General features: G+C 40.8%; 1 protein-coding gene across 8 annotated transcripts in view; it reads left to right on the top strand.

Moving 5' to 3' along the window:
* BEGAIN (brain enriched guanylate kinase associated) overlaps positions 1 to 25,348 on the top strand; it is a 172,288-nt gene that overhangs the window by 32,495 nt on the left and 114,445 nt on the right. For 4 of the 8 annotated variants that reach the window (XM_075426505.1, XM_075426499.1, XM_075426504.1 and 1 more), the window contains exon 2: positions 11,448 to 11,476. In XM_075426505.1, coding sequence (XP_075282620.1) covers positions 11,463 to 11,476 — 14 coding nt within the window. In that variant the 5' untranslated portion in view covers positions 11,448 to 11,462. Of the gene's footprint in view, positions 1 to 10,776; positions 10,860 to 11,010; positions 11,104 to 11,447; positions 11,477 to 25,348 lie in introns of those variants that run through there. The other 4 variants (XM_075426503.1, XM_075426498.1, XM_075426502.1 and 1 more) reach the window with 4 other exon arrangements.

The raw sequence follows: 25,348 nt of genomic DNA, 5'->3' as shown, positions 1-25,348 counted from the left end.
AACATGGCTGAATCATTGACAAATTCAACCTTAGCTATCTTCTCTGGCTTGCCTTGACAACTACACTATTGAATTCCAACAGGATGAAAGTCTAAAAATAGCACTGCATGAAGAAAGACTGCAAGCAAATCCACTAGATAATACGGGCTCAACGCTCCTGTGAAATGTGACACGTGCAAAAGCCAGATGTAATTTTAACAATATAGCTTCCTTTTCGACAAAGGAATCTCCAGAGTCTGATTTAATGTCTCCACAGTAAAGCCTTAACAATTCCACGTTTTGTGTAGGAGTAGGAACAGACTTCTTTAAACTCACAGAAAAGAACCCCTGAGAAGAATGCTAATGCACAGAGCGGCGACTATAAAAAGAAAAGACCTCTTATGACCCTATAGCAATTAAGACACCATCCAAGTCAAGTGTAGAAGACACCTTATACCTAAAATTATTACGATAGCACCACTGGACTCAGCAATGTTGACAGAGACCAGTAACACTGGAAATATTTTACCCTATTTACTCAACAGTATTGGAGTGAGAATGTGGCTGGGTCTCAGACAGGAGTGCAGATAGGAGCAGGCAAAAGGAGCTTTTCTTACTTTCATACCCTGCCCGAAAAGAGGTGATGAAAGAGGTAGACTAAGTAGTTAGGAAACCAGCTGAAGAATAGGGAGAGTAAGGTTCAAGTCTGTTCTACCTTTTAACATCACTGTCTGACCTTGAGACTCCCTTAAGGAATCAAGCTCTCTGTAAAACAGATACCTCTCTAAGCCCTATCTTACCTCACAGATTAATTTGATGGTAGTTAGTCACTGTCTTGAGGCTCTCAGTGAGTTATCCATATAAATACATCTACGTGTTATATAGATCTATATTATGAATATATAGTCCTCCCTCATCAGCTCTTGACCTCCAAGTGGATAGCAGAAGTCACTTTATAACTTTAATAGCGAAGGCTGGAGGCATGCAACTTTAGAAGCCTGTTTTACAGATGCATATTTTGCATGTACCCTAGCAGCTCCGAGGGCTCAAATGTACACAGTAGGTTTTGAATTGGTGATTTGAGCTTAAAAGAAAACCAGCGTCAATCAACAGCATTTCTAGTAATATGAACTCCTCTTTTCTTCCCCACAGGTAGATTTTCCCTGCACATAAGCTGAGGTAGTGACTAGAACCAGTTTATTTGATTCAAGGAACATCCTAATTCCCTTCTAGTCTGCTGTGGGTTTGGCGAGACTATGTTTTTTAATGTCATCTGTTAGGAAGATCCTATTCCTTTGGTGAAGAGAGAGACTGGTTTGAAGAAGGAAGATCAAAGATCTCCTTAATATTATTCTCTGGCCTCATTCTTTTATTGTTTAAGTAATGTTCTCTTCTCAAATAATTACAGGAAAAAATCCAAGTGATCTATCACAGACCATGGCTTTTTATTCATTGGAATAACCGTTGCTCCAGAAATAGCTATAGCCCCACCCATATGACTCTGAAGCACCATACAATTTGGTTGGAAATGGGAAAAAAATAAGGTGAATCTATAAACAGATATTGTTTTCCAGCAGTGCTGTGTGACAGGAGAAGTGAAAGCTTTGAAGTTTGGCTTTCTTTTCAAGGAAATATCTGTGACATTGTTTGTGACAAAAGGTATGAACACAAATGTCCTGTTTTGAGAAGACTCACTCAACTCCCCAGAGCAAGGGTCTCTGGGAAGCAGTGGTGCCTGAGGAACTGACTCATGTTGAAGGCAGTAAAGCAGAGAGAACATTCTCTTTGCTGGAAGAAATGTTTGCACTGGTTTATGTTGTCCTATCTTTGTGGGGGAGCAGTCATAGTCAGAAGAGTCAGAAAAGAACATGAAATGTGTCTAGTCTGTCCTACCACCCCAAGACAGGAAAGTTGTATGTAAATCCTTCCAAACTTTATGGGGCATCCCACAGCTATTATGGGCAATCCCCTCAGTATGCAACTATCTCTGTGATTAGTCCCCCTAACATTTTCTCTAAGTCTTTTGGCTTCACTTTGAGCCCATTTTTTCCTTTTCAGTGCACATTGAACATGGAGCAAGGTTAATTTCCTTTTTCTTTACAGGTGTCATTAGCCTGCTTGAAAACAATTATGTTTACTCATTTCAGTATTAGTTTTGGCAGGAAGACTTTTCTAGCTGTCTTAGCATCCTGGTTTTTTTTCCTCTGAACCCTTCCTTCAGGGGTGGTGCTGAAAACAGGGCACAAAACTAGTGATCATGAGAAGAAAAATAAAAGGTGAAGCTTTATTTGACAGGACCACAAGTGATTACTGCTGTCACTTAGATAGATGTAGATGCAGCTAGGGCAGAAAATGCACGTTTTGTAATAAACAGAGTTCTACAAGTGTAGGATGTAGGAATTTTGCAGCTCTGCTCCCGCTCGCATCTCTCTTTCCCACTTCCCATTGCCAGCATTCACAAACATAACATCTCCACTATGTAGAGACATATGTAGAGATATAAAGATGCAAACACAGAAATGGATAGGATCAGCTATGTTAGAATTCATATGCTGCCCTGGGTCATGATGATGCAAGCTTTGGTCCCACTCAGTACACTTCTGCCCTTAAAAAGTCAGCAGTCCATGCACCAGGATATTGCGGTTACTCCTGACTGTCTCAGATGTCACTTTATATTACCTATTGACAAACAGAAGCTTTTTAAACGACAACTGCTGTGGCTAAATACTTTAATGCAATGTCTGTAATTACTGTTACCAATGCCTGTAATATAGACACCTAGATAAGTATAATGGCAATGTGCTTTCAGTAGTGCCATGTACTAGTTTAAGAGACAGAGACTCCAGTTAGTCAATTAGATTGTTTTTTCCTCTGGCTCCTCAGTCTTCACTCACTTACAATATTTACAGTTATACCGTAGCTGGCAGGGTCGCACTAGAATCAAGCTAGATGGAAGTGAAGTGTACAGAGGGTCAGTTGGACAAGCCATGTGGTTTCACCTCACTATTATAACCTTTTGTAATTCTATGGCATCATAGTGCTGAACCACTGTAAAGAAAACACAGTTCTTCATTCTCACAAGACAAAAGCGCTGCTGTGTCTCTGCATCAAAAAGAAAACAAAAATACTGCACCTATCTGTCTCTATTTTAGCTGGTCAGATTGTCTGGGAAAGGGTTCCTCTTCATATGAGAAGTTCGTACAGCTCCTAGCACCACAGATCCTCACTTTTGCTGATGGCTACAATGACTGTTTCAATACAAATAAGCACTTTAATCACATTAATTACATATACAGGTTCAGATAATCTGACTGAGAAAAAGGGTACTGAACAATTCAAGTGGAGTCTGAACTGTCGTTTTAAGGCAGGATGCCACCTATTTTCAATTGCCTTTGTTCAGGTTTCACCAGATGGTTTGCCAAGTGACATAGAGAAGAGGTGCAGATTCTTTGGGGACTGGTTTTTGAGAGGGACTATGGCATTTCATGCTAGCTGAGACAACTGGGTGTGACGGAAATCAGATTAACTCACCGGAACAGCCATTTAAGACCAGACCCTCTGGGGTATAAATCAGCAAGGCTTGACTTCACTGGAGCTCTGGTAATTTACCCCTGTTGGGAATCTGACTCTGAGACTTTACAGAGTGAAAATGAAACTAAGGAAGCAAAACAAAGATCCGAAAATATTAGGAAATAAAACAGCTTGAGAATGCTATGTTTTCCCAAGCCTGTGAAAGAGAAGCCTGTAGGTTACAGTTTCAGTCTCATCTGTGGTTATTTGATACATGTTCAGGCATGCAGTATGTGCCGCCTAGGACTTAAAGGCCTTATTGTGAAAAAAATGCCACAGATTTATTTCTGTCTTGTTTCTGTTGTGGATATTCCCCAGTCTCTTTCAGCCAAAATTTCAGTGAGGTTGGATGTTGCTAAGGATTTTTAAAAGACCAGTGCTGAAAAGATCTTAAACCATACAGACAAAAATAGAGGGAAGACCTAGTGCATGACGAAGGTCAGACAGAAGTTCAGGATAACTTAGACGTGATTCAGTTATTAAAGGGATATTTTGCCTCTTCTTTCATTAAGAGCGATAGTAAACATAAGAATAATTGTAGGATGTCTGATTAAGAATGAGGAAGGTTTTACAGAAGCTGCCATAATTAAGGCAGGATCAAACTGAGCCTATTCACCCTGGTGATAGCAGGAATCCTGTGGTAATCCCCAGCCCAAAATCCTGATCCATTGACACATGAAGTGGCAAGCTCAGAAACAAAGCTTTTCACTGTGTACAATGGCTCAAAAGTTATATTCTAGCTGGTAAAGGGCAAATATAACATGAATGGGACCAAAAGTTTCATGGTCAAGCAAGCCAAATAATCAAGAATGCAGAGAAGTGGCAAAACCACAACAGTTTTAACGAAAGTAACTTTTTGTTAAGAGAACCAGTTTCATACTCAAGGAACGTGTCTTGATCTATCTAGATTTGTATGAAGTAGTTCACAAAGTACTTACTCAGCTGAGAATTACTGTCTAAAACTGATAAAATGGAATTCAAGCTTACTAAGCTGAATAAAATTTCTATTAAAAAAAAAAAGTAACGTGTTAAAAAGGAAGTCTGTCATGTTGGGAGGAGGTTACTGGAACTTTGGAAGAAGTTTTTGGATACATCTTGTTACAAATACTTGTTAGTGACTTGGAGTCAATAATCAGATTTCCCTAAATGGTAAAGGCATTTTGAAGTATTCACAACAACTAGGAAGCTCATATAAGAAATGTTTTATTTATAAGCAGAATAATGGAAACAGGATGAAATTTAACACAAAGCCATTCACATAAAGACTTTGTGTTGTGGTGCTCATCATTTAAAGGCAACAGAGAAATGGAGATCTGGGTGTATGTGACACTGTAAAACAGCTATGAGCCTCCAATGTGACAGAACCACAGGAAATCTGAGACAAGCCTAAGATGCACTGGAGATATATTTTCTTTACAGTCACTGAAGCATTCACATTATTATACAAGGTACTGCCAAGGTGTTTTGTACATGATATACAGTTTTGATCACCCACTTCCAAATCAGATTTAAGTTAGATCGAGAGAAGGGATACTGAAAAGACTGAGGGAAAGGAGCATAATCTTCTGAGAGCAGTTAAAGAACAATGTCTTGTTTTCTCTCTCAGATAAGACATCTCTTCATAAATGCATATGGGAATTTAAAAACAGGGTCAGCGTAATGAGCTTTAAATGTAAAATTGCTACATGATGAAAGAGAGATAAACCGGTCATACAAAATTGAACATGGATGACTTACCCTCTGATTTTGGTCTGTTTAGTAATGTTCCGGAATAGACAGGGGAAAAAAAAAAACATCTAACTCTTTCAAGACAGAGCCCAGTACCCTCATGGGCATTGCATGACAGAGTAGTGGTGTTCTGGAGATGCACATTCAGGTGTGGAAATTTTGGGGGTTGAATTTAGTCATCTGCCCGTTTATGCCCTATCTTTATTGTATGCAGTTAGTCCATACATCTGAGCTTCTATTTATCACCTAATTTTGCTGTGAAGAATTTCTTCTTTCACCCTAAGACACATCAGAAGTTGGTCCCAGATATGGAAAGGATGTTGGGAAGGTACAATGCTACTCTTGGTGGTGTTGAGAGGTTTGGTGTGATTTGCTCACGGTTATTTATGTTGAAACTAGTTGACAGACGCATTTGCTCAGGTCAGACATGCAAAAGTCCCATGATTTAATGAAATCCTCCCATTCTTTCTAGTATACATGATGTTCCTCTTTCCAGGGGAAAATGTCCAATGGTCCCAAAAAGTTTCTTAGTATTGCAGGGATATAGGATGTTAGTCTTGACCTCTTCTTTCTTCTTCCTCCAGTGCTAAGCCTCTGCACCTTTTATATATTCATTGTCTTCAGATGGTGTGAGAATAGCAGAGGTGTTTTATGGCCTGTGGTATGGAGGTATGCTTGCAGGAGATGCTTTCTGAACAAAATATCTATTACAGTGGCAACCACAGAGAACTGGATTCAGTTTTCTTTGTATCTCCATGACAATTTCAGGCAGGAGTTTTACAGAAAGATTGTTCTTCTTTTGTAAACATTTATTAGATACTTTCAATACATGAAGCCAAATAAAATGCAGCCGGACACTTCTTCCAGCTCTGTTAAAGTTTCTGTAGATTAAACCTTAGTCTTTCTTCAGGTATCACTTGGCTGGTACTTTAAAGCCTATACAAAGAAATCTCTAAAAATTTATTAAGATTCTAATTAAAGATTGATTCTATCAAATTATTTATTCTGTAAATTATATTAAATCAAATCTTTTGTACCCTGTAGGAAAAAAAAAAAAGGAAAACAGCCACATTGGTTCCTACCAATAACACTTTAGTACAACTGCAAGCACAAAAGAAATGTTGAACTGAAATAGTAATGATTGAAAACATACGACAGTTTACAAACATGCTAGAAGTCCAGATGAGTTTAGTTGTAAGTGAACTCTCATTTACAGCTCTCTTCACCACAGAAATAAAAGCAACTCCCACAATGCTAAAAAAGTCAGAGTAGTAACAGTCAGACTAAATGAGCAGTAGTAATTTCCTGCTACTCTTTCTTTTCTTACACGTTTGGTAACAACTAGCCAACTTGCCAATCCAAAGTCCACTGAACTCAAAGGGAAGACAGGTGAGCACTGAGCCAGGCTCTGGGTCCTGTCACTCTCTCTGAAATGAAATACCTTTTTCCAAGAAAACAAACAAACATAAAAGTAAAAAAAAAGATTTTTCACCACCAGGGTATTCCTCTTTTTCACACGTATACTGGGGAGATGCAGAAGGATGAAAATTGAACTCAGGATCTTAGGGAAAGGAAATCTCATTAGACATCTGGAAGATCTGAAATCTCATGATTACTTACACTTCAGAAAGTGATAATACAATAAAGGAAATAAACCATAAACACAGAATTTTTCCATCTCAGTCACCATGTGAATTGAATAGAATGGTAGATAGACTGTCAGCATGACTTTTTATTCTATATAAAAAGTTGTGGTTCAATAATCAACACTATAGCCATGGATCATATAGCAAAAAAATCACAGAATTTGATCATTATATTACGTTTTATGTATGCCAATGACAAAGAATGTTATGCCATTGTCTTCAGGTTGTTTGAGTCCTTAATCAAACATGGGGAGATAAAAAATTAGGGGATCACAGTCTTTTTCATTTGCTCTGCTGACTTGAAAACAACTGAGAGGTTGTTACGCTGTTTGAAAAAGTCACCATATTCTAAAGAGAAAAAAAGCTACAATAAAACTTCCTGGGGTTTCCATTAACATCACCCCTGCTTTCATTCAAGCCAGTGAATGACTTTTTGTTCTCAAAGAATATCAATTTACAATCTAGAAGAAGAAGGGGTCTTGGGGGTGGGGAGGTGGGATGATTTAAAAAAAAAGACAACTGGCTTGTTTTTTGAATACCTGTTCCAAAATGGACTTCAGAATGCTCAGCACTTTCAGATAAGGATAGTCTTGTCATTTGTTCTCTGTTTTACACTTACTTTCTTCAAATACTTGAAAACAAGTCAAGTTTCTACCAGTACTCTTAGACTTTGCCTGAAGGTATTTCCAGGAGAAGTTGCCACACCAATTACCTCTGTAAAAAGGAAACTCAACAAACCAGTCTCAGTAGTTTAAGTAGGAGACCCTGTATGAAATTGTAGGATATTGAATTACTAAAGGCCAACCTTTTTGTTAAAAGGAAAAATTGTTATTTTTAGGCTGATTAAATAAATTCTTCAGTTACGCTGAATTCATATTGTTAAAAAAAGACATCAGGTATTTAAACACATCTGATATTTCTGTAATTAATGTTAATTACTGATCTTAATTAAAAAAATTTTCTTAAAAAAAATCAGACAGCTTCAATCACACTGCTCAGTTCAGGTATCAAGAAGCACTTGAAATAAATCAACTCACTAGCAAGCAGCAACTTATAAAAGACATGCCATGAAGGTCATTCTCATACCAGCCTTTACTTCAGTCTTTCTGCTTGAAATAGGTCCTACAAGATTTTCAGGACAAGATTGGTTCTAAAAGTGGCCAATTCAGAGCTGTTTAGAATATATTTTAAAATCAATTCTGTAGGATATTTCAGATAGGAGCCTTCACAGAGAGCAGTGGGAAGATGATGTAGCCTCTAAACTTCCACAGGCTATATCAATGGCAGGGATCTGTCTAGGAGACAGTAATTTTGCCATAGTAAAAATGTCACCTTGTGAAAACAGAGCTGTTTCAGAAAACCACAGAGTTTTAAAATAATTTTGAGTTGCTAAGGCTTTTCTGGGGGAAAAGGAAATAAAGAAAAAAACAAAAAAGGAAGAAAAGGAAGAAGAAGAAGAAGAAGAAGAAGAAGAAGAAGAGGAAGAAAAGAGGAAAAAGAAAAGAATGGAAAAAGGACCTTCCTAAGGAACACAGTTCTCTGAAAAAATAAACTGCTTGGGATGAAAGCTACATTTCTGTGGATTCTCTTACCTTTGTTTTCACCATCTCAAGTTCCTAAATGCTTATTTGACTGTCTAGCCTGAAAGCTAGGCTATTCCCCTGAAAAACAGAATCACAGAATCACAGAATCACAGAATAGTAGGGGTTGGAAGGGACCTCTGTGGGTCATCTAGTCCAACCCTCCTGCCGAAGCAGGGTCACCTACAGCAGGCTGCACAGGACCTTGACCAGGCGGGTCTTGAATATCTCCAGAGAAGGAGACTCCACCACCTCCCTGGGCAGCCTGTTCCAGTGCTCCGTCACCCTCAGAGGGAAGAAGTTCTTCCTCATGTTCAGACGGAACTTCCTCTGCTTCAGCTTGTGCCCATTGCCCCTTGTCCTGTCACTGGGCACCACTGAAAAGAGCTTGGTCCCATCCTCCTGACACCCACCCTTCAGATATTTGTAGGCATTTATAAGGTCCCCTCGCAGCCTTCTCTTCTTCAGGCTGAACAAGCCCAGTTCCCTCAACCTCTCCTCGTAGGGGAGATGCTTCAGTCCCCGCACCATCCTTGTAGCCCTAAAACACGTAGGCTCTAGTTCTTTTGTGAGCTCCTATTTATTTACTAGAAGTGGATCCCCATCAAAAGAAGTAACGGAGCATTGCAGTGCTGAAGACCAGAAAGGGCTCTTACCTGGATCGGAGCATTCTACTCGAGGATGAGCTGAACCCATTGCTCCCACACCAGACACCAGAGGAGCTCTCTCTTCACTGCACAGGCTGTCAGGGAAAGGCAGAGGAGAATATCCCCAATGGTCCAAAGGAAAATTGGCCATGTTCCACAAAACAAGCAACTTACAGTTCATATGGAAGTAATTACACCTTGGTTTAGTTTTCTGGTTTGTTTTGGTGTTAGGCATTTGCTGTGCTTTTTTTCCCCACTAATTTCCTGTCGGGTTTGGCAGCCAATGACTCACCTGCATTCACGGATGAGTGCAGCCAGAAAGCCAGCCTACAGCTCCTCTTCTCCATCCTGCGCTTTAATCACAGAAAACAACGCTCACTCCAACACCGTGAGTAGAGCAATATTCAAAGCACCAGGCAAAAGCAAGGCTAGGGAGCTTTCCCTTGTGCCTGTAGGTATCGCCACAGTAGCAGGACAGAAATCAGATATTCTAAGTGCTCTGCCTCCATGGTGTGACTCCCACAGTTTAAGGCAAAACAATAGTGAGTGGCCCTGTGGAAAACTATGTCCAGTCTCTTCAAAATGACAGGAACATGATTATTAGCTCAATTTTTGAACTCTGGAAAACCAAACTGCAAGCCCATGGGGCTGCCAGTAGCCCAGAGAAAAAGCCCTTGTCGTTCATTTTCTGGTCAGCAATGTTTAAACTATTTCCTGTATACTACAAAATACACACAGATTTAATGGATAGGTATAAATTAGAGAAAGTAAGTGTGGGTCCCTAGGTTAGATTTTTAATCTCAAAATCTGCTATTTATCATGGGCAACCCTGTGCTTCCAAAAGACATGCAGGGGCCACATAAACATGTATTATATCTGTTACTGGGAAGCTGAGGAAGGCTTTTCCTGCAGCTGGCTTCCTGTGTACCAAGTTATTGAGAATGCCTAAAATCCTTAATGTATGTCATCAGAAATTGTCATACAAACACCAGCCTGACTGACAACTTCTCTAATGGGCAAATCAAAAGTAAATGAGAAGAAGGGGAGTGACCTAGTGAAGAACCAACACTTTGTCATTTGGGATGTTTTATTAGACAGTATGACAAATTTCCTGCTGGTGAACTGATTAAATTTACATTTCCCTATTTTTAATCATTAATTTATTTCATACTCAAATATGATTGTTAGCCATTAATCAATGAGGTTTAAGGTGTCCATGATTAATGGGCAATGTCTTCAGTATAAATAAGAGATCCTGTGATGCTGGGATTCATCTGGCTCTAGAGACTGCAGGATTGCTCAGAGTGCTTGTTCCTTAGATACAACAAAGTGGGACTAGGAGACCTGATGAGATTCTGTGCCAGTGGTGTGATAAAATGAAATGGAAGCAGCTATTAAGGATCTGCGTGAGATAATGATGAAAAAGAAACCAAAGGGTTAACAAGACTATGCTTTTGATCTAGGTAATGTCAGAGAGACTAATGAGTCTCTGTGCCATAGATAAGTAGGGATTTACAACAACTATACAGTAAAAAGAAACCAGACAGATTAATTAAATGACCACCTACAGCTCTGCCATAGATTAAGGGCTGTAGTAAAGATTCGGGGCCATAGGAGTGCTGAGCCGCTGTCAAAGTGTTAATGGGAGCCTGGCTGCAGTGTCAGACAGAGGGACCAGAGGAGCTATTGGAGTTGTAGCTGCAGCACGGGTAAGCAGCAATGACAGGGTTAATGAAAAGCCTCCGTGTATCGAGATGCTAATTGTCAAGATAGTGTATTACTTCAGGAAAGTAATTTGATTACTCAAAACTCCCACTAAGGAGGCAAGCTTGCGTCTCTTCCATCTGTCAGGCTCAGGGAAAGATAATGAATCGAACTCAGAATTCATGTGTGATGAAGTCACTGTCATTTCCTAGCCGGCGGAGCACTGCTGCCATGCCCACCATGCAGAGGGTAGCACCGCATTTCAACTTTTCCTCTGAAACCCAGAAGGCACAGTAACCTGTTACTTGCTGTTGCTTGCTTGCTTTTTTGTTCCTTCCCATTTTCTGCCTCAGCGCTACAACTGAGTCATTCTGTTGCCCATGGCTCGTGGGCATACAGTGCTCCTGCAGCGTGCTGCGTTATTCCCCAGTTCATCTGTCAGTGTTATTTTCAGCTAATGCAGATGTGGGGTTTGCTTACCGTCGCTTTGTAGACACTTGCCGAAAACCATTTGGAAAGCCTTAACTATGCATAAATCTGCAGAGTGAATGTTTTCTTTCATTCACTTGCTCCTATTATTTGATTTCTTGTAGGCCTCTGCGGCAGAGATGGAGAAAATAAGGTAAGTGAGACAGTTTATTTACATCTCATTATAGAGAAGAAATGTTCTGTTGCACAATGGACGATACAGGCTCTTGGAAAATATTTTGCTTAATACAATCAGTGTAAAATACTGGATTGCATGATGATGCAAGGGAAGCTGTGTTTTAGAGACAAAAGAAAAGGAATGTGGTTATCTTAGGAAATGTCTTTTGCAGGGATGTCAATTCAGAAAAGATGTTTTATACACAAACATATTTTATTGCCAGATGCAGAGGGTATTTGATTATATAAATGTTGTAGTCACTTGTCCATTTACTGCAAGAGCCTATCATTCCATTTAATGAGGAAAGTGAATCAATAATTCACGAAAAAGCTGAAGAAAATATAGGCTTGACTTCAAAGCATCTGATTACTGTGGTTTGTTTCAATATAATGCTGTAACATTGGTGTTCGATTTTTGTTTTATATTGTATACCAGCCAGATAAATCTTGTCTCCTCTGTGTTTAAAATGTTGTCATACTGTACCAGTTTCTCAGCACATCTCTCTGCTTTAAGCAAAAGGAGATGGCTTTTATAAACATAAGATTTCCATCCCATGTCCGAGTGCAAGTCTGCTTTGGGGGATATTGATTTTGTGTATGTTGTTAAGAAAGAAAAAGAAAGAAGAAAGCATTCTAGCCCTTTTTAAAAAATAAATAAATAAAAAATCAAATCCCGTCTCTTAATAAAATCCCCAGGTATTATCAAAGTGATAGATAAATGCTGAACTTTTTATTACCCTTTTAATATCTTTATGGATCCTATTTTAATAACCCAAAACTCCGGCCATGCTCTCACTTGGGCAAGCCCAAATTCTTTCTCCGAACCTGGTGACTCAGTTTGGTTAGTGACAACTATTATCTGAGCACAACTTTTTAGATTCCTTAAGTTTGGAAAGGCTATCCTAAGTTATTAGAAATGCAGAAAAGTTCTAAAATTCTGGAAAAAACCGTGGAAGAAGTGGAAAATGTGAAAGAGTACAGATTTGAGCAAGTGTGTAATGAATTCTGGGCTGGAAATAAAATCCTGTTTTTCATTTGAGAAGGAGGAGGAGGCTAGGTCTTTTACAGTGGACTTGAAGATGCATGTCTGAAAGTTTCCTATAGTATTTATCTACAAAATGTTTCAGTTGTACATTTTTTGTACTGTCCCATAATGATGAAAGTGTTACAATTTTTGAGCTGAAAGAAAAACGCAGTACAAGGTACAATGGTTTTGCATGTATATAAACACTATAATGTTAAAGCTGTGAGTTTTTCCTGAGTAATGACTGAGAAAGCACTTTGATATGTGGTCCTGCATTTCAGTAAAAAATCCAAACCAGATCACCTATGGTATATGCACACTCATGTCATGAATTACTCTCTTAGAAGATGCAAGCAAATACATGTTTACATGTTTGCTTGATAAGCATGTGTGCACAAACGCAATACAATACTTGTAATGCTTTTCTGAGCATGCCTTGGTCTCTGCTTTTAGTAGACAGGGTCTTGCCACCTTTGCAGTGACGGACTGCAGAGTCCAGAAGAATGAGCACAGGAATGTACTGAGAAAGAAAAAATTTGCTATGACAAGAGTAAATAACCGTAAAGCTCCATTTTCCTAGCATCCTGGTTTTGTAGCTGTCAGGCACGCAGCAGTCCTTGCCTCAATACTTCTCGAGCACTATATAGATGGAAAAGTCCATACTGCCCTGCTGAAGAAAGTGGGAGTTTAGCTATTAACTCCAGCAAAAGAAAGGTCAGGCTGTGTCAGGAGTTTGTTAATGAAGCTTTCTGTTTACAATTCTTGTGTGCAAAAGTTGCCTCTGACAGATGCTTGTCCCCATCATCCAAGCCAGTGCAAGGGCTCCCTGCTCTCCGAGCAGAGCAGTGAGCCAGGCTGGGGGAGTTACGGCAAGACTCAATGCAGAAGCTGTGCTGCTCCATCCCGAACTTCTCCAGGCTCCCTGTGTATAGTCATCCATTGTTCAGCCTGAAGAAGAGAAGGCTGAGAGGGGACCTTATAAATGCCTACAAATATCTGAAGGGTGGGTGTCAGGAGGATGGGGCCAAGCTCTTTTCAGTGGTGCCCAGTGACAGGACAAGGGGCAATGGGCACAAACTGAGGCACAGGAAGTTCCGTCTGAACATGAGGAAGAACTTCTTCCCTCTGAGGGTGACGGAGCACTGGAACAGGCTGCCCAGGGAGGTGGTGAAGTCTCCTTCTCTGGAGATATTCAAGACCCGCCTGGACAAGGTCCTGTGCAGCCTGCTGTAGGTGACCCTGCTTCGGCAGGAGGGTTGGACTAGATGACCCACAGAGGTCCCTTCCAACCCCTACTATTCTGTGATTCTGTGATTCTGTGATCCTCTTGGATGCAAACTGACAGAACCCTCAGTAGTTTAAGTAAACAGTAGTCAAATCTGGAATCATGATTTTAAATACTTAGTGAACCCACAGACCTGTAAGTATTAGATTTTTCCTAAACCTATCCACTCTGACACCTAGATTACCTTGTCTTTTAAGCACAGTGTCTTCAGAGAGGCCATGAAGAAAGGGGGAAGGAAGAAAGAAACAAGAGGGAAGAGGGCAGGTCAGGAGGAAAGAATTATTTTTCGTTACTTGTAGAAACCAGAGTAACGTCACAGGAAAAGCCATTGCCACATGATATTTGTTCTGCCCTATCCCCTGGGTCCAGGTCCTTCCCCACTTTCTTTTCACAACCAGCTAAGGATGTGCCATCCCACATCAGCTGGGATGGTGTTGGCCCAAGAACTAGCGGGTGAGCCCACACCAGCTGTGGAGCTGGGGTACAGAGAGGGTACAAGGCTTCTGCAAAATAGGGAGGAGAAGGGGGTCTGAAATCTACAAAAAGGGAACAAATCGAAGCCTTGCTGGAGAAACGGGAGGAGCAAAGTGGATAGCCACAGGACAACCTACAAAGACAGGGGGAAAACCCTCAGGGTTAGAGGAATCCAGGTTTGCATTCCACAGTGCATTTTAAAGTAAGAAAGCCTTTTAAATATGAAGAACAGGTGGAGATAAATGCTTTTTTTCAGAGGAGCTGCCCCACATTGACAGTCCTTGGGAGCCCACAGGACCAAACAGTTTAAGGCGGCAGCACTGGAAGTCTTTGGGTGAGCTTTCCACTTTTCCAGCCCAGTTCTTCTGGGGCTTCCCCAAGGACTGGGGTGGCCAACCTCATTAGACAGAGGAGCAAGTACAGGAGCCTGCAAAACTGATCCAGTGATGACCCAGGGTTTATTCAGCCCTGAATTCACAGAGCCAGGGCAGCACAAGCCATGCTGCAGCGACCTAACACACCTCTCGGTGTTACACGCCTTCACTCAGAATCTAGCTGAAAAGACGCAATTTTTCATGCGTAACGCAGTAATAATTCTCCTTGCAGCCCAAGGAGCCACAGTGACCTGCAATGTCACATCCTGTCCCTGTCAGCAGGGTCTTGCCGTGACAGCGTTACGGGTGGAAGGAGCAGTAGGAAGCAGAGGCAGGAGGTTATCAGTATTTAGCCTGACAAAGGGACAACTTCCTCTAGAAGTGGAAACATGCTCTTTTGTGCTAAAACTTTGACTAGAAGAATCAGTTACTCCAATGAAGTCACACTGTGCACAATTCTTAGCAGTACATAGTGTTTATAACATCTCAAGGTACCAATATGTTAGGCAGGAAGTAAGGCTAACTACTAATCACAAACCTCTTGAGGACCTGCACTTATGTAGGTTGGCTGTGTATGGTTATACAGTCACTTTAAACATTAAATACTTCTGACTACAGCCTTTTAAAGACAGTTTTTTGGATCTGGTTCTTTTTCATGTCTGTAAACAAGGACTGAAAATCTTTGTTAAGTAAATTTCAAATATACCTATACTACCTTATTTTGACTCTTAGCACTGTGCTATCTTTAGTGCATATATTCAAGAGAAGCACATGCCTTCAAAGTCTGAGGCCTTGCAGATCTGTGGTGGCTGGCACACAAAATTGCAAATACTCTGGAAACTGCTCCTGTAAGTCAGACTGAATCTGTAACATGGCTAGGTGTGCAAACAAAAGACCAGTTCCACCGCAACTCCTATACAAATTCCTGGTAGCCTTTTCTTTGCTTCCATTTAATCCTGCTTGAAATACAGGTTGTAGCATTCAACATTTCAAGTGAAAATGTTGTAAGGTTTGGCACAAGAGACCTCCAGATATATTTTTGTACACAAATATTGACCAGATTCGCAGTGTTTCTTACATGGAAGGGTATCTCACTCCACAGGAAGTGCCAGTTAAGGTGACAGATATTGTTCAATAAAAGCTTTTTCTCTTTTTAAATACACTCCTGAAATTTCAGTAACAATTCAGAAACTCTGTAAATCAATATTTTTCGTTCTAAGCTTTCAAGATCCACAACAGGCTGAACTCTGTATGTAAAAGTGCGTAAAGCAGGACACATCATCACCACCATGAACTGCCAGGCTCACGTAGTGTCTGTAAAGAGGCTGACTTTCTGCTTGGCATGGAACCATGGTATTCCCCAACTGAGGATTACATTACTTTGGTAGCATCAGTAGTGGCATTTTACCGGTCATGCAGGGATCTCTGATAAAAGTGATCCATGTCTCCAGGAACATGCGAGGCAAAATCTTCATTTAATTGTAGTCCTTATTTCAGAACATATGAAAACAAAGTGATTTGTTTGGCACATAAAGCTGGTAGTAAGTCATCAGCTTGATCCAAGTCTCTTCACTTTTCAGACTTGTACTTTTCTCAAGCATGTTTGAGTTAATCTGTGGTAGGGAAGGAAAATCAGTCTCTTCAAAAGGAACATCAGAGACACATGCAGTCCTAGGGAAAAGCTTCTACAGTAGTTTGGTGAAAATGTGAATACCTTCCTAAATGCCCACTAGATCATGCTGCCTTCCTTGCACTTGGTATAAATTTAGCCCTCTTCATGTGCTAATGAATACACAGCAATTTCCTGCCATCCTCACCTTGTCCTTGGCTCTTCTCTCCGCCTGTACCTACATTAATATTACCATAGTTACTTGAACACAAGGAGAGGATTATTTTCCAGAAAGTTAACCAACAAACATGGTTTACTTTACCCTAGGTCTTGTCTTCACATCCACAGCTGCTGTGCTGGGAGCCACTGCCTTGTGCAGATGCACAGTGCCACAGGACAGCAGCAGTGCTGTGCAAGCAGTGGCTCCAGCATATGCTCAGTAGTGTCTGCAGGCTCTAGCTGATGCTGGGAGTTCAAACCCCAGCTGAGAACACAGGCAAAGAGATGGCACAGGGCAATCTCAGAAGCAGCAGAACATAGGGAAATGCTGTCATGAAAGGGCCATGAGTCTGGAGTCACTAGAGTAGAAAAGGTACCTGTCTGGGTGAATGTTGTGTCTGTTTTGAAATGGGGAGGAAAAAAAGGAAAAGCAAGCTGCCTATTAATATTCAAGCAGGTAAAATAGGTTTTCATTTTTCTCTGCTTTGCAAGATGTTTTCGTCTCCCAGGCAGTCCCAGCAGCAGTGACAACCCTGCAGTGCTGTTTTCAGCACGTCTGGTTTGTTCACCCTGCTATCGAAGGTGTGAATGCAGCACAGCTAAACCACACATCTCTCTCCCCCCTGAGACTACACTCAGCTTAAATTTTGGTGGTTGCCAACCATAGCTACCAGAGCAATGGACACACAAGGATATATTCACAGCCCCCAGGTGAACTGTACTTTGGAACTGGGATCAGTCAGGGCACAGAGCCATGCTGATCTACCTATACTAGCACCACTGAGAATTTTATTAATGCTGTCAGGGGCACAGTATGCTTGTGTAGCTTATATTGAAGTCCATCTCACTTTATTTCCACTGTTACCTGTGCTAGTCAGTCAAATCAGCACTACTTCAGCTGAATCAGGGGTGTTTGTGTTATGCTGTCCTACAGCCCTGTGCCCTGAACTGCTGTCTGTTGCTTGGAAGACGATCTAAAAGGCAGCAATGCCAATATAGAAGGAACCATCTCCGGTCACCTGCTGTAACAAGTGTTGTGTTACAATATCTTTTAGCTCTAAGTAAGTAGAGCAGAGTAGAAGTGTCCAGCAAACAAGAAACATGATGGGAATAGAGGGCAGAATAGATTCAAGTTGAATGAAACCAGGTATAGCTGTGTAAAGTGGCCTGCAGGGACAAGTGGGAGCTGAGCAAACATCTGAAGAGACCAAGGAAGTAGGTAGGAGGAGATGAGCCATGCCATCAACCAGGAGCTGCAGTGAGTCATGGGGAAGAGGCTGGACCTAGGTGATACCAAGCTTACAAATAATGCTCTGTCTATTGCTCTATTGCAAGAAAAAGTGCATCACTGAGCAACACTATAAGCTGCTCAGGAAATAAAAGGAGGGGACATTTTGGACAAATATTTAAGAAAAAAAAAAGAGGTCCCCTTCTTATAGTGTTTGTGATTAGTTCAAAATCTTTGTAGCACAGGGAATAGAGCTCCCAGAAAAGGTTTTTTTTTGTTGTTTTTTGTTGGGTTTTTGTTGGATTGTTTTTCTCCCAAAGATGTAAGGATGCTTAATGGTCAAAAAATTCCAGGTGGGAAAGTTGGATGCTCTCTCCATCTCTTATATTGTTAACAGCAAATCGACTTGAGTTTGTGTAAGCGTTCTGACCAAAGCTATTGGGGGATGTGTGCTGAACCGTGAAAGCAGCAACATGCAAAGCAAACAGTGGCAATGACCACAACAGTGACAAAACAGTCTTATAAACGGAAGAGTGTAAGAGGTTCCAAGTTGCAAATCCCAGATGGCTCAAGGGCAGTATGGTTTGTGAACCACGCTTGATTGTGCTCTGTGGTGAAATCAAGCACATTTTGAGTGCTTGCTGCTGCTAATGCGCGCAGACTGGTGAAAGGAAGGACATAACTTTTCTGCAACACTTAATTACAGGCTTTTGCAATTGCCAGCTCTGATACCACTGGCATGGCTTAGGCAATTTAATTTACCAATCAATTCTTGATTTACACACAAGTGACTTTAGAATGCGTTCGAATAAAAACTCTGTATCACCACATTTGATTCAATGTTCTTTAAAAATCAAAAGAATCTAAAATATATCACAATAATTAAGCTTTTCACATTAAAAATATTGAAGGAGCTGAATTGTCTTAATGTTTTAGTGACGACCTAGAGCCAGCTTAGCAAGAAGTACAATGTGCTGAAAAACAAGCTAGATAGTGAGCTATAATGATGATTTTTTGAATTCATTAATATGAGGGTTGTATAATTTACGGAGCCCTCAAGTGAGATAGCAGGATCAAAAGTGCCTGTAACTCCTTGCTGGATTTCTCTGGTGTGTGTGACCATCCTACCGCTCATGTGAACTGCACAACTCTTGTTACTCATCTATTTCAGTAGTAACAAGATCCGCCTCTTAGAGCATGACTTTCTTCATATATGCATTTGCAAAGTTCTGAAAAGCACTGAGAAATCTAGCTTTCATCCTGAGCTTGCCCAACTGTCATCGTGTCAGCAAAATCATAATTGAGAAATTGTGTCAGAGGGAACATACACAATGTCTCAAGCAGCAGACTTGCATCTAGGAGGGTAAACGGTAATTGAGAGGAATATTGTTGGCAAAGCAGTAGTTTACTGACATATGTGACATACTAGGACATCATGATTGCATGAATGCCATTTCAGCTACTTAGAGCAAAATGCAAATTTTTCCCATCTCGCCTTGATTTTGCGCATCTTTAAAAGCAGGAGGAGGAAGAGAAGGAGAGTGTCCTAGAAAAAAAGAGGAGCTTCAAACTCTTTCTGGAAGCCACTGAGCTCTTCAGGAAGCCCCTGCTGTGCTACAAAGACCCTCATGTTCACAAGAAGCTGTCATGACTCAATAGCTCCAAATTGCTGCCCTCTGTTCAACAAGACCAAATTTCATATCTATGTCATACCAAAGGGCCTTAACTTTGAAGTCTCCATACAAATCAGGTCGAAGAAATGTGCTCATTTTATGTTTGTGTTGGCTGTAACTGCCATTTAGACAAGACGATCTGTTAAAGGAGCTGCTCTATTTTTAAGGCCCTCCAAAAGCTATACTGGAATTCCCAGCAATGAATGGCAATTTAATCTTTTTCCTCACCATCCCCCAAAAGCTCATTCTTGCAGTAGGCAACTTGAAGAGATAAGCGATCAGCACTCCTCTTTTCTGTGCATTTCTGTTTAAAAAGTGTTAAATCTTTGTGTTGCTATTTAACTCAGGGATGTTGGCTTAACCAAGGTACTCCACAAATTAACACAGCTTTCAATGCTTTGCCTGTACAGAGTAGTCTACACATAGAAAAAGAAATTGTCTATGTGTCTGCATAATTGGTCTTGCTGCCAAGAAGTATTACAGAGGTTGGTGCTCAAAATGGCATTTCAGTAGTGTTAAATGCATGGCAAATGACTTTGCATGCACATATTTAACTAAGTTTGTAACTGCTGGGTCACTTGCCCTTTGAGATATTATTTCCTCTTGGTACAAATCCTATCTCTATGCGGTAACAAGGAAGTAGTATTTCCAGGGAATTAATCAGGAACTGTCCAAATCGACACATACCAAATATATTCCAAGACTTAATGCAGATCCGTGAGTTGCTGAAAAATAAATGTTTTGCAGCTCTACCCAATATTCTTAACAACTCAGTGGGGAATTAGTAACAAAGTACATTCAAGGACCAAGGCACATCCTTCATGATGGAGGAAGTGATGCTTTCTATAGGGAAATAAAGATTTGTAGACTGCCTACAAACAATCTATAGCACTGGAACAGTTCTATTTGAATTCAGAATAATTTGTATGCCTAGTTTTGACTCTCAGCTTGTGAAAAGCAATGATGGTTTTATTTGTATTTCCATTCTGGTTTAGATTGATGAGAGACCAAAATGAGTCAAATAGTCTGAAGGCTGGTTAAAATTGAGAAGCCCAGCAAACTAATCCAAAGCAATGGAAGTAGTGAAGCAACGATACTTAAGTAAATTAATTGGAAAGCAATGCCGTAGCTCAACATGCAGGAAAATGTGATTGTCTTCATCAAAAAAACTAAGCAAGAAGCTTTTACACAACTCTAAATAGGCCTTTAGTCCTGTGCCTTTCCGACCCTGAATGCATAGACAGGCTCTTGCTAAAAGGGGGACATGACTGGCCTTGCTTATTTTTGTCCACATCTCCATAGCAGCTGACCCTAGTACCCCCAGCCTGTCATCTTCTCACAGCCTTGCAAACACAGGGCCAGGCAGCACCACGCAGGGAAGCACCTGGCTTCTCAGCCCACATCAGCAGCGTGACCTGGCCAAATCTCAGTCTCAGCAGTTTCATTTCATTTCCAGCCCCTCACAAGCCTTTAGAAAGAGCAAAATCTTCCTGGCTCACCTTTGTCCTTACTGTACCAATGCCATCAATTGCCATAGGCATGAGAGGCAAGCTCCTGAGGATATTTTCAGCCCACACTTTGAAAGGTAGTCTAGGATAGCCCAGTTAATGCCAGTCTTTGGTCTGGAGCACCGAGATATCTGGCAAGCTTGGGGAGCTGGCATAGAGGTGTGGAGTGTAAAGAGGGCTGATAGAAAGTCCCGTCATTCACTTTGCTGCTATTTTCCCACCTGCGGAAGACAAAAGAGTCCCCTTGCCCTGCAGCTGGAACTGCTGTGGTAGGTGCCACAAACTGGGCACAAACTGAGGCACAGGAAGTTCCGTCTGAAAGTGAGGAAGAACTTCTTCACTCTGAGGGTGACGGAGCACTGGAACAGGCTGCCCAGGGAGGTTGTGGAGTCTCCTTCTCTGGAGATATTCAAGACCCGCCTGGTCAAGGTCCTGTGCAGCCTGCTGTAGGTGACCCTGCTTCGGCAGGGGGGTTGGACTAGATGACCCACAGAGGTCCCTTCCAACCCCTACTATTCTGTGATTCTGTGATTCTGTGATTCTGTGCCGAAGACTCCTCGCTAAAATGACATTGCCAGTTGCAGAGTCTCCTGAAGCATATTTTCATGTTTCTTGATCCTGTTTTGTTTCTTCACAAGATGCAGCCAGTTTGCATCTTGTTTTTATATCAAATGTTATTTATTAAACTCTTTCACTACTGGATGAACCAAGAGCAGGAAAGCTCTAGTAGAGGAACAGTCCTCCCCATTTCCATGTGGAGTAATGACCAAATTCAACAGTCTTAGCTTTTCCGTGGGGAAGGTTAATTAGCCCTTTGTATAACTCAAAAGGTAGCTCTGGCAACACAGCATATGGGCAGGAGAGGGAAGAAATGAGTCATAGACTGACATGAGTTTCTTTCGGCTAAATTTAGCTGACCTACACTGTCTGTTAACAAAGCAACTTCCCCCTATCCCTCCCCACTCCTTCTCAATCTATGAAAGAAATCACAACCTCTAAGTTATGAATATTTTTTTGTGATAAATTATAAGTACATGAATTATAGCATCAAACAGGTAGTCTGCTGACTAATGTCAGTTTAGAGGAATGAAGCTGTCTTGCCTACTGCATATCATGCAAAACGTTCTAGATAACAGGTAACTTTCAACAACAGGAACATTTATTTCTCTCCTGCTTGACAAAGCTGCCGATGCAGAGTTTTACAGTAACTGTAGACTTCAACTTGCTTTCCTTTAACCATGTTATGCTTTCTAATTTGACAAAACCTCAGTAGATTCAGCTACTAGAACTGAGGAGTTTCACATACTGTGAGCTGCTGGAGGGTTTTCTTTACAAACCAGGACTGAATATCATCTAAATGCAAAAAAAAAGAAAGAGATCTCCATTTAATTCCAGTACACAGCGCACTTGGAGCCATTTGAGAGAAAGAATGTTAACATAGTCAGTTTGCTTAATATACTTTGCTTTGAAGAACATTTGTTCTAATCTAAAAGCATTTTTTTGTTCTAATGTAGTGAAAACTCTCCAACGGTCCACTGTGAAAAAAAACCCCTTCTATTATAATCTAGGAACATGTAGTAAATAAGCAACAAGAGCTACATTGTACAAGGAAAGTGGAAGGTTTCAGTTACAGTTTTGATAGTAAAATTCTAATGAATATGTTGCTGGTAATACAGTGTGGACTCAACTTCTCTGTTGTGGCTTTGCAGATGCTTTGCATTCTCTTCTCCATTCCCTGAAGAGCTCTCCAAATCCTATCATGGGGTAAAATCAATGTTTATGAGGATTTTCATCTAAAGTTTCCTGTACTAATGAACTACTAATTATCATGGCACGCAGAGCAGACACTTCCATCTGAACTGCCAGCCTGGATTTGTAGACCATCCCATGTTCTTATTTATCATCTCTATATACACAACATTCGGAAAGCATCTTAAGATATAAATAGGCATAGATATGGTTGCAGTCTGAATTCTAAGTAACTGAATGAATCCATTACTGCATCCTTGGAGGACTCCAATTTCTTCCAGAACTACAACTGCCTCATTATGCATAGATCAGTTACATTATGTATCGGTTTGCACAGACCACACAGAAGTTGAAAAGTACTGTTTTGCGGAGAGATTAATGGAAACAGAAAGAGGCTCAAGAAAGCAGCCTATTCTTTTATCTAAAAGGCAATGTTATTTATACTTTTTTGCATTCATATGAAGAACAAAGCACTCACATGATACCCTTGTCACTCATATCTAGAATGTTGCCTGCTACAAGTCTGCATTAACTGGAACCATAGCTGTCATATACCTACAGAATGGATTCATGGCACAAAGCTACTAAACTACTTAAGGTTTTCCAAATCCACTTAGAACCTGTTTCCTTATACCTTTGCTATGAGCCAGTGAACTGGAGACTAACTAACTATAACTTTACCAGTGGCAGAAGACATTAACAGCAGAATCAGTGAAATCAACAAAAAACTGTTATCCTTTTACTAGTGGCAGCTCTTTCACAGAGAGCTATTAGTTGCATTTTCTATTCTTACTTTGTTTTCTTTGGCGTTAGAAATTAGGGCATTGGCTTGCAGAGTTTTGCCCTGATTGCTGAAATTAATGGCAATTATGCAATGGAAAGAGGAAGTATAACAGGTCAGAGATCGTACATGTTCTTGAAATGCAGGTGGAGAAGGTGCTGCCATTACTGAGTTGAAAGTATGGATTGAGGTCCAAAGCTTTGAAGGATCTGACAGTCTTTCTCTACAGACATGGGTTACAGTCATAGCCGTTAAGATTCTCTCTGAAGCACTATCAAGGTTCAAAGGATTTTCTTCTTTTATTCCCTCCTCTTTTTTTATTTTTTGGAGCACTGTATAAGTCACAAAATTCCATCTCCTCAGAGGAACACTTACCACCCTTTCTAGAGTAATGAAGAGTTTCAGCTAGAAGGTGGCAATCTTTCACGGGCAATGTGCCAGACTATTTTGTGTTCCTCATTTAGAAATTAAACATGTTGGTAGACAACACTGAGAATTTAGGAGCCACCGCATCTCATAGATGCTTCTCTCAAGATGTTGTGGATCCCAAATCCCAGGCCTGTGCTGACCCTGTCAGACTTGCAAAAATCCTCTGATATCTGCAAACCACTGGGAGACCCACAGAAGGAAAGTTTTCTAAGTGTGCCAAACACTGTTTTTTTTCCTCCCTGACTCACTCATTCTGCATCATTTGACATTTTAACATATTGCCATATTAACCAGCAAAAGTCTGATCTGTGAGCATGACTCCAAACTTGTATTTACAAGAGTAGAGATGCAGTGGCATATGGACCACCAGCTGGTGAGAAGTAGGAATGGTACTTTGTGGAGTTTGAGTCACTAAGTGATTTTTTTTTAAAAAAAGAGACCATCTTCTGAACAGTCAAAAGTTAAAGAGAAAATCTTGGCTTCTTAGAACTGAAGTTGTTAGAAAGGACAACTGCAAGAAGGCCAGTAACCAGAAAGCAAAAAATCTGGAGGCATTAAATAAACTAGAAGCTATGTTGTTTATTACAAGAGGTATATGCAAACAAGTTGTTTCCTGCTAAGGCTGTAAGAAATAGTACCACAGAGGGAGGGATGTGAGACAGAAAAAATAAGAGATGACAGTCTGTTCCTCTTAAACAGGAGGAATAAAAATCACTTTTGAGAGTGAGGGTGACACTGGGGGAAGTGTCTTTTTATTGAGGTCATAACCACCTACACTCAAATTCATATGTCTCCAGACTTTTTCCCCACCTCTCCCTTGCCTTATGTCTTTTCCTCAGGTTTTTGCCACCTCTTCACTTTCTGGTGGGATTCTCCTCGTGCTTCATCAACAGCTTCACCCCTTCCTGTTCCCAAATGGTCACTTAGGTCTGCAGAATGTCAGCTCAAAATATTTCCCACTGCAGCAACTTTTGGGAGATTAGTTGTTTATTTAAGCTGCCAAAGCTCAAGACCTTCCAAGAAGTAGTTCATACTTTCTCGTCTTGATTTCTACCCTTGGACTGTTGGTTTTCACCATTGTTACTCCAGGAATGACTGAAAACTCCCTGCCTAAGTTCCTGAAACTCTAGCAAAGACTTCTCTTCATCAAACTTTATAGACTGAAGTTCACTATTCTCCTAAACGTCAGTACATTTTACCAACCTTCTCACTTTACCTAGTTCCCTAGAAGTCCCAGGTGAGGAGAAACCCAGGTTTGAGCGGACAGTTCTGTTGTCTCAGTCCTTATCAGTGCCGACTGCTGCTCTCCGACTGCTGCTCTCCCCTCACCTGAGCTCCCTTGCCAGTGCCGCTGTTCCGGAATGATTCCTGTGGCTTTCACAGAGAGATACAAGAAGAGGGAGTCTCCTGCAGCTCCATTGATGCAGCTACTGAACAGAAGCTGCCTTTCAATAACTGGAATCTTTCTGGATAAAGTAGTAAACAGAAAAAGAAAA

Source organism: Opisthocomus hoazin, chromosome 7 (assembly GCF_030867145.1).
Source record: "Opisthocomus hoazin isolate bOpiHoa1 chromosome 7, bOpiHoa1.hap1, whole genome shotgun sequence".
In the NCBI taxonomy this organism is placed as follows: Eukaryota; Metazoa; Chordata; class Aves; order Opisthocomiformes; family Opisthocomidae; genus Opisthocomus; species Opisthocomus hoazin.
The sequence above is the reverse complement of the archived record's forward strand: the minus strand, read 5'-3'. Positions and strand labels throughout refer to the sequence as shown.